This window comes from Macaca nemestrina, chromosome 7 (genome assembly GCF_043159975.1).
Source record: "Macaca nemestrina isolate mMacNem1 chromosome 7, mMacNem.hap1, whole genome shotgun sequence".
Taxonomy (NCBI): domain Eukaryota; kingdom Metazoa; phylum Chordata; class Mammalia; order Primates; family Cercopithecidae; genus Macaca; species Macaca nemestrina.
In genome coordinates this window covers 38,848,331-38,865,379 of record NC_092131.1, presented here as the reverse complement: position 1 = coordinate 38,865,379, position 17,049 = coordinate 38,848,331, and the positions used below count along the sequence as shown (strand labels likewise).

The 17,049-nt window shown below is 40.1% G+C and overlaps 1 protein-coding gene across 6 annotated transcripts in view; it reads right to left on the bottom strand.

Moving 5' to 3' along the window:
• The window catches only part of LOC105472891 (DDB1 and CUL4 associated factor 5), a 109,675-nt gene that overhangs the window by 38,966 nt on the left and 53,660 nt on the right, over nucleotides 1-17,049 (bottom strand). For 5 of the 6 annotated variants that reach the window (XM_011726466.3, XM_011726464.3, XM_011726465.3 and 2 more), the window contains exon 6: nucleotides 6,283-6,496. In XM_011726466.3, coding sequence (XP_011724768.2) covers nucleotides 6,283-6,496 — 214 coding nt within the window. Of the gene's footprint in view, nucleotides 1-4; nucleotides 5,755-6,282; nucleotides 6,497-17,049 lie in introns of those variants that run through there. The other variant, XM_011726470.3, reaches the window with a different exon arrangement.

The window sequence follows — 17,049 nt, the reverse complement described above, 5'->3', positions numbered from 1 at the left end:
TTCCCCCCCCTTGATTTAATAGGATTTTTGTAGCCTTTAGAATTTGGACTCATCTAACAAGAGTATAAATTGACTTTGGTTGCAAGCACTGAGCACTGTTACTTCTATCAAGTTTCTCTTTTATTTTTGGGATATAAAACAGGCTTTAATTTTCTTGGTTGCCCAAGGGCAGAGTAAGGAATATCTGGTCTTTCTTGTGACGACATAATATTTTAATTTTAAATATCCCTCCCTCATACACACAAATGTATGTTACTGTTTTAATTATTTTTGCACCTTTTAAAAAAAAGTTATATTCCCTCTACCTTCTCTTTACAAAACAGAAAGTCTGCCCTCTTCCTCAAAAAAAGTTTCCTAAAACATTCACTCTCTAAACAAGACATACAAGGAATTCTTCTGCCACATTCTGTGTTCAGTTCTTCCTCACCAGATCATATCATTGCTTGATCTCTATAACACAGCGGGCAGCATGCCTATGAGCAAGAGGGTACAGTCAAAAACAAGAAACTGAGTCTAGTCCTGGTTTTGCTAACAATTCAATTTGCCGTTTCACACTACTGTCGGCCTCAGTTTCATGTGAGGATAAAACCTGTCCAATTGCACCCAAAGGTTGCTGGGAGCATTCAAATATAATAGTGGGCTGGGTGTTGTGGTTCATGCCTGTAGTCCCAGCACTTTGGGAGGCTGAGGCGGGTGGATCACTTGAGGTCAGGAGTTCGAGACCAGTCTGGCCAACATGGTGAAACCCCGTTTCTACTAAAAACACAAAAAATTAGCCAGGCATGGTGGCATGTGCCTGTAATTCCATTTACTCCGGAGGCTGAGGCACGAGAATTGCTTGAACCTGGGAGGCGGAGGTTGCGGTGAGCCTAGGTGGAGCCACTGCACTCCAGTCTGGGTGACAGAGCAAGATTCCGTCTAAAAACAAACAAACAACAACAACAAAAAATATAACAGTGGATGTGAACATGCTTTACAAGTTAAAGGGCTAAAAATATGTAAGATATAAATGGCAAGGAGATGAAAAAAAAAAAAAAAGAGTAGCCTAAAATCAAAACAAATCAAAGGATAGAAACCAAGGGTTGAATTTCCCTCATTAAAAGTATATCTTTATCTCAGATAAAGGAGAACATATGGCATGCCAGGCCCAAAAGTGGGCTTAATCAGGGGTGCATGGAGTTATTTAAAAAAAAAAAAAAAAAAAAAAAGGCAAAGTTATAACTTTACAGGGCCTCTCTGGCCTACAGAGTACTTACTGGTGCATTCCACACCTCGGCTATACCCATATAATATCAACACAGAGAGGTTGAGTGGTGATGTAATGTCTGAGGGAGGCCATTTATCCAAGGCCGTTTTGTTGGACTCATAGGGTACAAGTCAGCTCTTTCCTCCAGGGGATGGGACAAGATGATTTCATGATCACGATTTTTGGGGCTTTGCCATCTATCAAGTTCAAAAGACCAGTATAAGAGATCCTAGTGCTCAGGTACTCCAGTGCTCAGTCGTTTCAAGAAAATCTTACTATACTTTCTCCTTTCGTGTACATCCTACTTTCAGCAAGATGTAGGGACTATTAGACCAGGCATCATATGAGACTAAAGCAAGAAATATTTTAAATGATCAAACTGTCCATTTCCAGGCAAACAAGCCTGCTAGCCTGAAAGACTTGCTTACCAGAAGCCTCAGCCATTCTACTGGACTCACAATCTAGGACAAGAGCCATTTAAGGAATTGTGAAAGAGAAGGAACAAGAGCCAAGTGCTGTCTTATACGTGCATGCCAGAAAAGCCAGCAGGTAGAACACTGGCATTCTTTTTTAACCCTATTAAGAGACTGGCTCACTGAGTATGTAGAGAAGTGTATGAAGCTTAGAAGACAGAATGTACCCAGTCAGGCTTCCAGGAGAAAACAAAACAAAAATCCAAGTAGGAAGTGAAAGCAAGAACCACCTTTGGGCTCAGGCAGCCTCCAAGGAAAGGAATGCTGTTTTACTGCAAGATTTCCCACTATATTGCAAGACTAGAAGGTAGGCTTGCTTTAAAAAAATAAAATAAAATAAAATAAAATAAAATAAAATAAAAAAATGTAAGCCTTTAGTTAAGGCTAATTGCTTCTGTTGATACCCAGCCAACTTGATGTCACTATGGTCACCTGATCTGATGCTAGAAGTTATCAAACTTGAATAATTATAATACACTAGAAAGAAACAAACTATGTATTTGTAGCCAAAAGGGGGGAAGACAAGATTGTATACAGGGCTTTGAGTGCAAATCTCAAAGAGGGTACCATCTGGCAATGTTATGTGAATGTATCTATCAGAGCATCAGGCACACAGTAAATGCTCAGTAAATATATGCTCTCATAATTTAAAAGATGGAGCGAGAAAAAAGACATGAAGTTAGGAAGCCTTCGGTAGGAAGCAGGAAAAAGGAACTTGTCTCGGTGAGTTAGTGACAGTCCATGGCACTAAACATGAGAAAAAATGTCTTGCTGAATGAAGCACAAAGGTTTCAAACTGGTGGATCTACAGCAGAATAGGTATGGTGTACAGATTTGTTTCATCTATACAATAAAGCATGAATTTGTTGTAATATTTTAAAACCAAGAGACCTCACGTAAAAATCCTTATTTCTGTCTTCTCTTGAAAAAAATCAGAAACCCTGGCAACAATGGGCTAAAGCTATGTAGAAGTTGACCCATTTAGATGGGATGTGGGCTCTCCATAGTCCCCACCACTCTTTAATGTTTACTCCCAGCCCAATTCACTTATTTTTTGCTGCCTGTCTTGCTCCTGTCTGCAACAAGTTGTGATCATTTGTACAGCGAAAAGGGGTCTCTACTGAGAGCCCAAAAATCTGGGTTCTAGCCCTGGTTTGCCTACAAACTTACATGTGTTGTGACTTGTGACCTCTCTGAGACTCAGTTTACTCATCTGTAAAAGAAAAGGTTTGTACAATATGATCTCTAATAGCTCTATAATTAGAATTCATCTACAGGGGTGGCAGTGAGCATTAGGGAGACACAAAGGAGGCCTAGATATTTCACACTTTATTCCACAAGTCTAATTTCTTGAAACATTAATTTTATTTTGAGACTAATGATAGTTTAAAAAGAAGTACACATACTCTGAACAATATCTGGGTCCATCTGTATGGACTGAATAATCTCATAATTAAAAGCCAGATGACTGTCTCAGATAAATAGGATCTCTTACTGCTTTTCTTATCCACGTTCATTCCTATTATGGAAATTCTCAGATTCCTGTCTGGGATGGTTACCCAGCCTATGACTAAATGAAGAGTTCCAGAACACAGAGCCTCAGGCTGTGGGTGTTCTCAGAGCATACAGGAATGAGGTCAAATATAAAGCCCAATATAAGGAAAAGGCAGGCTTTGGAAATTGAAAGCAGAAAACAAGATTCTGTCTAGACTCATCAAACAATATACATGTCAGTCCTGCAGGTCATACTGTAACTGTGACAACTGCTGCCTTATCCCTGAGTGTGGAAAGTCAGAGTCTAAAAATCGCCTTTGAGACATGTTCTAGGACTGGGACAGTAAGACTGACCTCTTGTTCAACACTTGAAAAAACTATAAGTTCAGCAGATTAGTTTCACTATAAATCCATTATTTAATTCATCCTCCTAATTGGATGAATTATTTAATTCATCCATCTTTCCAGGCCCCTGGAAGTTGAACAGGAAAAATCATACTTATCAATCCTGATTTACAGTTAGAGAAGACTTAGGCCCACAAAGCTAAATACCACACATTGACAAAAGTATTCAATATTTACTTCAACAAATTTTTATTGTGTTCTCACTGTGTGCCAGGATTTGGAGACAAGACATTGATGAATTAGCCACATTTCTTAGTCCCTAAGGAGTCAACAAAAAAGCCAAGCACAAATCTCTGTATTTTATATACCTCTAACTATTTTGGGAATATGAACAGACTTTTAAGACTTTAACTCTGTTAACTGATCCAAAGTTAGATTCAATGACTTCGCATCTTCTTTCAAGAAAACCACTTACCCCAGCCAAAAAGAAGTCTTGTTTGTCAGAGAGAATAAAATACCCATAAACTCTTCCCACAGGACATAAGTCACAAATAATAAATTAGTCAAATCTAAATAGAGAAAAATCAAAAGCCATTCAATATTTTTATGATTATATATAAACTGAAAGGCAGAAACAATGATATATTTGATGTATATACCTAGGACTATCACAAAATACCTTCTGTGGCTCTGCCTATGACAATACCTGCCCCAATGCCTCTGAGCAAAATAGGTAATTATAATCCAGATCACAGGTTCTCAACCAGGGGCAATTTTCCCCCCAGGGGACAATGTCCGGAGACATTTTTGGTTGCCTGGAGGATAACTTAGGATGATATTACTGGCATCTAGTAGAGACAGGCTAGGGATACTGCTAACCATCTCATAATGCATAGGACAGCCCCACACAACAAAGAACTATCTAGCCAAAATGTTAACAATGATAAGGATGGGAAACCATGGTCTAGGTGCTTACATGTTGGCTAGAGGTCTTTGTTCTGGGTCTTCTAAGGTCCATGAAGACAGGCTTTGGCTGCTAAATACAACCTGAAGAAAATCACCTTTCCCTCAGCCTCTAGTTTTTGGAAATAAAGCCTAATAAACTATGAATATCATCTTCACTGCATGTTCTATTATTCAACAAAACAAGAATTACATGCATAAGTTGTTGATAAAATATGGAAAATCAACAAAAGCAAAGAAGAAGGAAGGAAAAAAGGAAGAGAGGGAGAGATGTGATTGTCATTTCCACAGCCAGACAAAGCTAAATCATCCATTCTGCATATCTGTTCTATCGTGAGTCTGATCGCCTCTAGAAACTGTTTCTTCCCACCCAAGAAACAAATTCCCTGCAGTGCCATACAGGCATATACAAATTAAGTCATTCAGGTACTGTGGCCTCCCCAAGGAGACATCAGTGAGGCCACCTAGTGGTCTCCAGTATGGATCTCAGCTAAGTAGGCCCTAAGACTCCAACATGAGTATAAATTCTGAATTTGGATATATGGTCTCTATTTATATAAAGAGGGGAAATCTCTAGTTCAGAAAACTTAAAAGAACATTCTCATCTATCTACACGCAAGACAATTCAACAGGCATTTATTCGGTTCCTACTACATCTACTAATCCTTAAACTATGACATTAGGAAGACTCCAGCAACCCCCATCTAGGGAGAAAAATCCTAGCTTTTACTTCAAAAAGCAAGGTTTTGCCAGTTTCTCAAAGAAATTTTTCTTTTATGCCTCTTTTATATCTCTTTTATGCCAAAAATAGCTCTAAAGAGGTGGGGTACAACATATAAGAATTGTTAACTCAAAATTTGACATAGTTCATTGACCCAAAGATAAGAACACTAAGCATTAGCAAGAGACTAAGGTTTTTCTTTTTCCCAATCTATATGTGAAGTAGCAATAAGATTTGTTGTGCTTGAGAATAAAAAATCCTGTTTGTTTATTTGATCAACCTTTCCTTAGATTTGTCTTTCTTCGCATTTGTCTTTCCTTGGCTTGTGACCCAGACCAGCCCAACTGGTCACTGACAATTCAGAACTTCTATGGCCAAGACAGAAAGGTGCAAGAATGCCAAGTGTATTCTTAAGCTGCCAGCTTTAAGTCAACATCAGCATCTCCATTCCTAGTGAGACTGAGAAAAGGCTGGAAACTCACAGCTTGGGCTCTCCATTTCCAGTTGTGATGCTGGCAGTAAAAAGAAAAAGAGTCAGCATCTGGCTCCCTCTCAAACAAAGCTGCTTACCCCATTTCATCCAACAAAAAGATGCCATCCCAAGAGGCCATTCAAGATACATGTCTTTTGGATGGTACTTAGGGTGTTTCATTCATCATTGTGTTTTATTGGTTTCTTTTTTTTAATGTCTCTCTCCCCAGCAGGCTAATTTTCCATGGATTCCCTCCTTTCTTCTGAAATGGCACATTCTTAGAATCTTAAAATCTGTTCACAAACTTGGCAGAGCTAGGTGGCTCAGAACCATATCGTGGCCAGCCTTGGTTTATGGTGTGTGCCTTGTATATACCCAGTGGCAGCCTTGATGAAGAAACTCACTATTATTAAGTCAGAACACCTCACTATTATTAAGTCAGGCACTCACTATTTCCCCTTAATTGTTTCTACCTGACATAATGCTAATGAGAAATAAAGACTAGTATAGAAAGAACAATCAGAGAGAAAAGCATGAGTGTGAGATGCAGGAGGCAGACAGCACTTACCTGGTCACGATCTCCTGCAAAACAGCAGCTTTTCATGGTGCATGAATTGAAGTAACCCTGATTGTCAAACTGAAACACAGGCAGGCGGGAATGGATGTCATAGAGCACAGGGGGCAGGCGCCGCCTCAGGGCCAAGAGCTGCGTCCCGTTGCTGTTGAATCGTACACTCATGGCACTTTGGAGGGACAGGTTTCCACCATAGCGCAGGAGAGAACTGGAAGGCACAAGGCACAGAAATCAGGCATGAGATAGACCAGACAAGAATCTGAAAAACACATTTGCCTAGGACCTCCTGTCAAGCTTGTACAGCTGAATTTCAGCAAAAGGATATTTCTATGCAGTGGCTAGAAAAATGAGGGTAGCAACGCTTCCTTGGTTACTTTAAAACAATTTACTTCAATTGTCAGTTCTCTTTCTCAGTCTCCAAAAGATGAATTACCAGTAAATTTACAAGAAAAGGATAACAAACATCTTGAAAGAAGAGACATATTAAAATAATGATTTTGTTTACCCAAGCTAACTGCACAACTGAAAACATACTCGTCAAGACCCTGAGAAGTGGGTTGCATCCACTCTAACTGGGTAGTCACGGATGGTGTTTAAGCAATATATTCATCCTTCATATTAGAGATACAAGAACCATCAGCAAAAACAATAGGCTGGGTACAGTGGTTCATGCCTATAATCCCAGCACTTTGGGAGTCTGAGGCAGGAGGATCACTTGAGCCCAAGAGTTTGAGACCAGCCCTGGCAACATAATGAGACTTTGTCTCTACAAAAAAATAAAAAAATTAGCCAGGCATGGTGGCATGTGCCTGTAGTCCCAGCTGCTCAGGAGGCTGAGGAGGGAGTGTCACTTGAGCCTAGGGGGCTGAAGCTGCAGTGAGCCATGGTCACGCCACTGCACTCCAGCCTGGGTGAGAGAACAAGACCCTGTCTAAAAAAAATGAACAATAGAAACTTTATTGTTTATAATGGATAATTTTTCAATCATAATCATTTTATTACTTTATTTTGAATTTTTAATCTGTTCATGGAGAATTTTTATATTCTATATAGCATGATTAGAGAATAAGTATTAAAGACAATTCTTAAATTTAAATGCAGAGCAAGGAGTGCAACAATTAGAAAAGGAAAATGACTTGTTTTCCTTACAATTCCCCACAAATTGATATGTAGCGTTAAAACATACTTTGGTTAATACATAGAACTTCATTTATCTAGCTTCACTAAAGAGTACTATGTTCTGGTTCACCTAATATTCTTCCATAGTTTCATAAGATTCACATTTTTAAAAAAGTTTCACACAGTATGGTTCTAAATTTCTTTTGATGACTCAGAACGTACTTTCAATATTACAGTGAACCAGGATGGCCATGAACATTAACAAGTATATACAGTACTAACTTTTAAAGGTTGTGGGGAGTGGTAAGTGCGATCTTTCAGGCAGTCAGGATCACTATTTTATTACAGAGAGATGAATGCTCATAGTCCATGTCAAAACCAAGTTTTCTTTTGTATTTTGGGTTAATTTTTGGAGCACTGAATTACTGGTAGGAAAGTGAAGTTAAGTATATATGTTGGGGACACTGTAGAACAAGTGCCACATTAGAACTCACTCTGTCTCATGCAGACATTACTGTCATGGATAGGTAGTGATCCCAGTAGATTTAGAGAAAAAAGTTTATAAATTCTGGAGAATCACAGACCTGAAAAGGGCCTCAAGACAACTAAATTAGAGCATAACAGATTTATTTGAAACATTTTAAAGAAGTTTTAATTGCATTGTACCAAATGAAAAAAGAGCTATATATTACCAGAAGAAAGTTAATACTGAATGAAGATAACATATTTTCTTTTTTTGCCAAGAGAATGGTGGGGAAAATTAAGTGGACAAGAAAAGAGCTATCCTATCCTATGGGAAGGGAAGCCCTGAAACCACAGTACAGAGGCAGCTGCCAACCTAGCTTGGTCACAAAAACAGCCTGTACCAACACCAGCCCCAGTCAGTCCTGTGTCCCCCAAAGCAGTCTTCTCACCAAAGGAAGGAATGCTCTGGTACTGCAGCTATGTGTGGAAACAAGCCTTGGGCAAAACAACCTGTAACCCTTTTAGGATTGGAATGAAAGGAAAGAGGGAAGACTTAGAAAACCACCCCTAGAATTCCAGACATCAAGGAGGGGCCCCGTATCCCTGCAGGCCCCAAGTAGTAATCCCTGCAGAGAAATGCTCTTATAATGGTCCGAAACACAGACCACACTCACTCGCATACATAAAATGAATGACAGGACTGTTAGAGACCAGGCATTTCCTTTACAGGGTGCCCTGGCTGCGATAGGCATGTGGTGTTATCTAAACACTGAACTCAAAAACAATGAGAGGCTTTCAATCCAAAATCAGCATGGAGTGTGCAAATAAACCAGCATTTGTAGGACTGACTAGGAGTTGGGGGTGGAAACAAGAGTCAACAGAAAGAGACTTGGCCAGCCTCACCAGCCATAGCAGCAGGGGTTTGCAGCAGCTCAGGCATCCTTGAGAGGAAAGCTAGAGCCTCTGGCAAATACCCATTCCATCTGTTATCAGGAACTTCCTCTGCCCAGTCTAGTCAGGCCTGTAGAGGAATCTGCCCAGGATGGCATATGGACCATCCCAACTCCACCCAAGCTCCCTGACCCACCATCTGCAGTCTGATTACACTACAGGAATTAGGTTGTGGGCTCCAGGATAGTAACTAACTTTTCTCTTGCCTATGCTTCTGGGCAGGGAACTCTAACCTCTCACACAAAGAAAGTACAGAGGAATCTTGCTCCTAGATTGTTCAGGGGTGCTATTTAAAGAGCAGCAGCCACCAACACTGAAAACTTCATGTTTTGTCACAAAATTCCATTCCTTCCAGAGGGATGGAATGACACCTGAAATCCAGAAAGTAAGTTACATTATCATTACATTATCATACATTACCTGCTGTAATTTATCAGCAGGGGTCTGCAGCTGGCACTCCTGGTGAGAATGATAAGGATGATCTGGTTTGCTAGAAAGGCAGAGCTTGGAAGCAGTTTGCCCTCATAGTCAAGATACAAAGATGATGTCAAAGATTCTGGCTTCAAGTGTAAGATGCATGAAAAATCATCAAGGACTTTAAAAAACGTAGATTCTCAGGATTCCCACCCCCTGCCCCCCACAATATTCTAATTCAATCTGGAAAGTGGGCCCAGGTATCTGAATTTTACCAGCAACACCAGTTAATTGTAATACAGGTGACTTTCAAACCACACTGTGAGAAACATGATTCCATTTTGGAATTTGTGGGGTTGGGGGTAGAGAGAAAACAAGGTGGACAAAAGATAAATTATCAAAGTCAATGAAAAGCTAACCATATCATAAGGCACTTTTTCACCGTGTTAGTCAGGATGGTCTCGATCTCCTGACCTCGTGATCTGCCTGCCTCGGTCTCCCAAAGTGCCGGGATTACAGGTGTGAGCCACCGTGCCTGGCCTCTATTGTGTACTTTTTATTTAAGAAGTACTTGTGACCATCTAAATTGATTTCATCACCCACTGGATTATTATCATGTCTGTTTGCAGAAGGATCTCCAATTCCTTTTCAGATCGGAGTTCTATTCCTGTCCTCAACACATTCCCTGAAGAATTAACTTCTCATTTTCTCTTAAAGAAATAGGGGTGCCTCTATACAAACAAGAATGCCTCAATCCTGACTTGCTTTCTGGACACTTATCTTGATAATGAAAATGCCACTGTCTCTACTCCTTCAGAGAAGTGGCTACCAATACATTCAAATGAGATGAGCAATATATTGCAAGAACTAGCAAAACATGTTAACGAGTTCAAATAAAAATATCTTCATAAGAAAAATTAATGAAATACATCTATCCCAACCTATCTTCATCCAAGGATTTGCTATAAAACACAACAAGAACAGGGTAGAAGGTGATCCAAGGTGATCCAAAAGACCCAGGGCGAAAAGCAAGAACGCCTCAGAACATCAGGAAAATGTCCCTCACAAGCTCTCTCCTGCGGGGTTGGTTGTTTTTTTTTTTTTTTTTAAGTCCACTCAATTGGACTTCTTTATTGCTCTGGTGGGGTAAAAAGAACATTTAAAAAAGTCCTTGACCAAGGCAAGACTTGGAACACAAGAGAAACAGGCCAAGGCTGTTTCCAGGGAAAGTGATTGAGAGTATCACTTCTAGCACAACACAGGGAATTGAAAAAGCTTCCAAGATCAGGCTCTGTGGACCTAGATTACTATAAATCCATGATTAATCCATACGGTACACCTGGTGGTGCCAACAAGATTTTCCAAAGGCCACTGGCATGAATTTCCTCATTGTTTGCATGTAAAAGTTCTATAAGACCGGTAGAATACTTGGAGTCAAGGCACTACTGTCCTAACTCACAGACATCAGAGCTGGTGTCATACCACAAGCAGAGAGGGAAAAGCAAGGTCTTTTCTATGGGAGAAAGTCTCTCCCCACCAGTTTGATTTAAGACAGGATGACCTATAAGGAATATGGGATGTTTTGTATTTCCTATAACACAACCCATAGAATATGATAAATCCTAGAAGATACTAGAACTAGGTAAAGAGTGAGCAAGTTCAGGGAGTCACAGTCCACACTGGTCGCATTCAAGTATGTTTAGAGCCCCAGTAATCCCTTAACCATTTATTTTATGTGAGTTGGAAGGGGGATGAAAAACCTGGGCTTTCTCTTTTGTTTTCCTAATGCACTCCTCAGTCCCAAGACTGAAACTTCTCTAGAGAGACCCAGAACTGTCAGACAACCAGCCTAAGAAAGACACATTGCGATCTGTGAATAAACACGTTTATTTTCCCCAGAACATGATTCACTGCTAGGCTTCTCTGGCTTGATATATAGATGAATTCAGTATACTTTTTGAATCTCCAGAAATTTGACTGAAGTTGGCAGAAAAGCTTGACTAAATTCCTGTAAAGAAATCTTTATATAATCAAATGGCGTATCCAGCCCTTTCAGAAGCACACATGGATGGCGGGCCTTGCAGTGTTTCTAATCATCATCTTCCAGAACAGGAACGTGCCCAGAGAAGAAGTGTTCTAGAGCCCAGAACGCTTCAACTTTTTTGGCCCACAGGTTCCAAAAGCCCCACAGAACCAACCAAGATCTCAAAGTGAATTAAGAAGCAGTATAATAACAGATTTATTATCATGACTTTCCACAAAATAAGGGACTCAACATTTCGTCATTTATCAGATGGCCTGGTTTATTCAAAACCCCTCTCTACCCAAAAGCTGGTGAAATAACGATTTTCATAAACAGCCATTTAATCTTCATCTTACGTAGTATCAGCCCTGACCTCACAGTGCATAAAACTGGGAAGAGTTCAATGAACAGTGGTTGGCAAGAAGGAAAAAAGCAAGGGGAAGGAGGGACACTGAGATGGCAGTTGCTACAGCAACAGTAACAGTGCAGAAGGAGGGAGTAGGAAGATATGCAGGTAAACGGACAGTCTGTGATGGCAAGACAAGAAGTTGGGGTGGGTGCACTGAGTATTAGGTGACAAGGCCACAAGGCCACAAAGCTACAGGAATGCTGAAGAGGAAAGAAGAAAAGTCTGGAAAAAATTCCTAAGCAGAAGAGAGTCTGAAAACAAAAATTATGATTTGGTACTTTCTAAAAAGAACTCTTATAAAAACAATTGAAAACAAGAGAAGAGAGAAAGGTCAAGGAAAGACTCCTTCCCTCCACCTGCTGACTGATGAGACACGATTACAGGAAAACAGCTTGTTTCATACAGGAGCCACTCATTGAGAACATGTCCGAAAACCAAAATCACCTCTAGTTGGCAATAATATGAATGCCTCAGAACAACAGCTTTAAAAATTTTTTATAGTAACCTTTCATAAGTACATTTTATACTGTATTCTCCTACACCCACATTAATTTAGCATAAATTCATTAAACAATACTTAGCAGCTACTATATGCAATGCACTTTCTTTTTTTTTTTTTGAGACGGAGTCTCGCTCTGTCGCCCAGGCTGGAGTGCAGTGGTGCGATCTCGGCTCACTGCAAGCTCCACCTCCTGGGTTCACGCCATTCTCCTGCCTCAGCCTCCCGAGTAGCTGGGACTACAGGTGCCGGCCACCACGCCCGGCTAATTGTTTTGTATTTTTATTAGAGAGGGGGTTTCACCGTGTTAGTCAGGATGGTCTCGATCTCCTGACCTCGTGATCTGCCTGCCTCGGTCTCCCAAAGTGCCGGGATTACAGGTGTGAGCCACCATGCCTGGCCTCTATTGTGTACTTTTATTTAAGAAGTACTTGTGACCATCTAAATTGATTTCATCACCCACTGGATTATTATCATTATTATTTTTGGAGATAGGGTCTCACTTTGTCGCCCAGGCTGGAGTGCAATGGTGCAATCTTGGCTCACTGCAAGTTCTGCCTCCCGGGTTCAAGTGACTGTCCTGCCTCAGCCTCCCGAGTAGCTGGGATTATAGGCGGCACCACCATGCCTAGCTAATTTTTGTATTTTTAGTAAAGACAGCATTTTGCCATGTTGACCAAGCTGGTCTTGAACTCTACTGACCTCAAGTGATCTGCCCGCCTCAGTCTCCCAAAATGCTGGGATTTCAGGCATGAGCCACCATGCCTGGCCACCCACTGGATTATTGAAAGAGCTTCCTGCTTGTCTCTGCTTTCATTTTGGCCCATGCTTCAGTTTATCCTTAACAAAGCAGGCAGAGGAGATGCTGAACCATGAATCTAATCCTATCATTCCTTTGCTGAAAACCCTCCAGTGGCTCCCCATTTCAACTAGAGTAAAAACCAAATTCCTTACAATGCCAGCAAGGCCCTAGACAATACCCCTACCCTCATCCTTTATGTCTCTGACCCCACCTCCTAGGACCTTATTCAACTTCAACCACATGGTGCCTCTTAACTGCTCCTAGAACATGCCAGGCATGCTTCTGCTGCAGAGCTGTAGTACTTACAGATCCTGCAGCCTAGAATGTTCCTCCCTAGGTCTGAGCATGGTTCATTCATTAGCTCTTTATTCAAGTATCCTCAGTTAGGCCTTTCCTGACACCTTATGCAGAAATACAACTTCTCCAATGCTTCCTCCCTGATCCACTTCATTTTCCTCTACTGCATCAATCACCATCTTATATACCATGTATTTTTACATATTTATTTTGTTTCCTGTTTGTCTTTTCCCACTAGATGATTAGCTTTTATATCTTTTCTTTGTGTATCTCATGCTTAAACAGTGCCAGACAATAGGCATTTGATAATCAGCTGTTGAATGAACAATGTAATAGATCATAAGCAGCAGTTTGAAAAACACTGACTTAAAACATTTTTTAAAACGAAACTAACAGGCCTGGTGCAGTGGCTCATGCCTGTAATCCCAGCACTTTGGGAGGCCGAGGCACACAGATCATGAGGTCAAGAGATCGAGATCATCCTGGCCAACATGGTGAAACCCAGTCTCTACTAAAAATTTTAAAAATTAGCTGGGCATGGTGGTGCGCACCTGTAGTATCAGCTACTTGGGAGGCTGAGGCAGAAGAATCACTTGAACCCGGGAGGCGGAGGTTGCAGTGAGTAGAGATTGCACCACGGCACTCCAGCCTGGCGACAGAGTGAGATTCTGTCTCAAAACAAACACACACATACACACACACACTAACAAAGTAAAAACAGGCTCCATTGAGATTCACATGGCTCTTGACATTTGTCTACCCATGAAACCTGATCTTGAGAGGCAAGCAGCAGAGTAGCATAAAATTAGATAAATAGCAGGAGGCTTGGAAAGCATCTGAGTCAAAGTCCTCCTACATAGGCGCATAGGTGCAGATCTGTGGTCCACAGTGATTTGTCAATGACCATCCAGGTCTCTACATCTCACATGAAGCCATGATGCCACCATACATCCTTTAAGTGAGTTAAATTCATCCATGTGCTAATCATGTAAGGATCCAACAAGACAATTTAACAGGTAAACAAGTATATTAATTATATCTTAGACTTTAAAGCAGTTCCTGGCTGGGCATGGTGGCTCATGCCTGTAATCCCAACACTTTGGGAGGCTCAAGCAAGATAACTGCTTGAGCTCAGGGGTTCGAGGCCAGCCTGGGCAACAAAGTGAAACCCCGTCTCTACAAAAAAAACCATACAAAAATTAGCCGAGCATGCTGGCACATGCCTGTAGTCCCAGCTACTCAGGAGGCTGAGGTGGGAGGATCAACTGAGCCACTGCACTGCAGCCTGGGTAGCAGAACAAGACACTGCCTCAAAGAATAAAATAACATTAAAAAAAAAAAAACAAAACCAAGTTTCTGATATTTGCAGAAAAGAAGTTAAAAAAAATTAATAATTAAGCTTTAAAAGGAAGTCAATTACAAGTTAAAAGAAAGTAGATTCATCTATCATATTTCAGAAAGTGACCAGTGAATTCAGCAGGTATTAAATATATGTCCCACACAATTATGTTCAAAAATAGGTAGTGATATACTGTACATGTTGATGGATATACAGATATTAATAAGAAGATATATTAACTAGACTATAGAACTTCGGTCATTTTTATTTTCCTTATAGCTTTCATTTTATTTTCCAAGTTTTTCTACAATGAATATAAACTTCCTCTATAATCAGAAGGAAATGTCTTCTCACATATACTCCCTCTTTTAAAAAGGGTCCATGGAAGAAAGCTTTGAGAAAAGTATGAGAATAGGGAATTTAGAGAGCCTCTTAATGGAAACTTCACATAATAAACTGACCCATAGGATTCTGGTACAAATGCTAAACTTGAAATTCAGTCGTTATTTTAAATCCATATAATACTAATTAAATATTAATTAAATCAAATGAAAATTTTCAAAGGATTCTGAAAATCTTAGTGTCCCTTACCACCTTCTCAATGAGGGCAAATAATATCCCTCCTTTGGTAGGTTTCTAGATACTAAACAAGCTTCCCTTGGTTAGCATTGGACATAGTCACCAAGTCAGGTCTGAAACTACACTGTTTTATTTCTTTCTACCGATCCACCATCCCACTTCCAAAGTATCCATAAATAAATGGCAAAGTTAAGTGATCAGAATAGAAAACAGATTAAAAACACACAAGTATTTTATGCATAATCCAGAAACATTAGCAGTGTTCTTGGAAAGTCTTCTATACATGGGCAAATTCATGGGTAAAAGAAGCCAAGATTATTATTGAGAGTATACTAAGAAGTCCCTATCTAAAATATGTGACTCCCAACACATAAAACGTAAGGTCAAACCTGGAATCACAAAATAGAAAGTTCAAACTACAAAGAATTCACTGAAGGGACTATATCAAGATAGATACCCCTGAAGAAGCAACAAGTTCTTCATTAAATTTAATTTCCAAAATGTTTTCATGTATATCGTATCATCTAATCCTTAAAATAAACCTATAAAATAGTGTGGGTAACATCAACCTATGTTATACTGGAGGAGACCAAGGTCCTGAGTAATTATATGACTTGGCCCTGACCACACAATCAAGCAGTCAAAATAGGAGAAGCAAGTTTTTTCTGCTTCTTGGTTCAACAAGATTTCACAGAATACGCTGTGGAGATGGATTATTCCACCCATTAAAAAGAACAGCATCAGAGCGCAAGGCATCAGGGCCAGAGGGATTCATGTAAGTCATTCACCTTACACCCTTCCCTACGATTCAGTAATTCATTTATTCATGCATACATTCATTTAAATATTTACTGAATGCCTGCTGACTATCTTAGGCACTGCGCCAGGCGCATGGATTCAAAGATGTTACAGTTTCCATGAACAGTGCTGTAATAAGGAGAAGATGTGCCATGAGAAGACAGAGGCAGAATAACTGCCCTCTACTGGGGAGACAGGAGTGGCAGTAGTCACAAAAGACTTCCTGGAAGAAAAACCTGAGCTGACGCAACAGAGAGTCAAAGGATTGACTCAAATTCTTAACTGGCAAAAGAAGATAAATCTGGATATGTTAATACAGTCATGCATCAGCTTAATGACAGGAATATGTTCTACGAAATGTGTTGTTAGGCAATTTTGTTGTATAAACATTATAGAGAGTATTTACACAAACCTAGATGGTATAGCCTACTATACACCCCAGCTATGTGATACAACCTAGGCTACAAACCTGTACAGCATGTTAACATATGTTATTATACAGAACACCGAATGCCATAGGCAACTGTAACACAATGGGTAAGTATTTGTGTATCTAAACATATCTAAACATTTAAAAGGCACAGTAAAAATACAGTATAAAAGATTTTAAAAAATGGTACACCTGTATAGGGTATCCACCATGAACAGAGCTTGCAGGACTGGAAGTTGCTCTGGGTGAGTCTGTGAGTGAGTGATGAGTGAATGTGAAGGCCTAGGACATTACTGTACACTACCACCACAGACTATATGAATATTATACACTTAGGCTACACTACATTTATTTTAAAATATTTTTCTTTCTGCAATAATTAGCCTTAGTTTACTATAACTTTTTTTTTTTTTTTTGAGACAAAATCTCATTCTGTCACCCGGACTGGAGTACAGTGGTGTGATTTCAGCTTACTGCAACCTCTGCCTCCCGAGTTCAAGTGATTCTTCTGCTTCAGCTTCCTTAGTAGCTGGGATTACAGGCAACGTCACCATGCCCAGCTAATCTTTGTATTTTTAGTAGAGACAGGGTTTCACCATGTTGGTCAGGCTGGTCTCAAACTCTTGACCTCAAGTG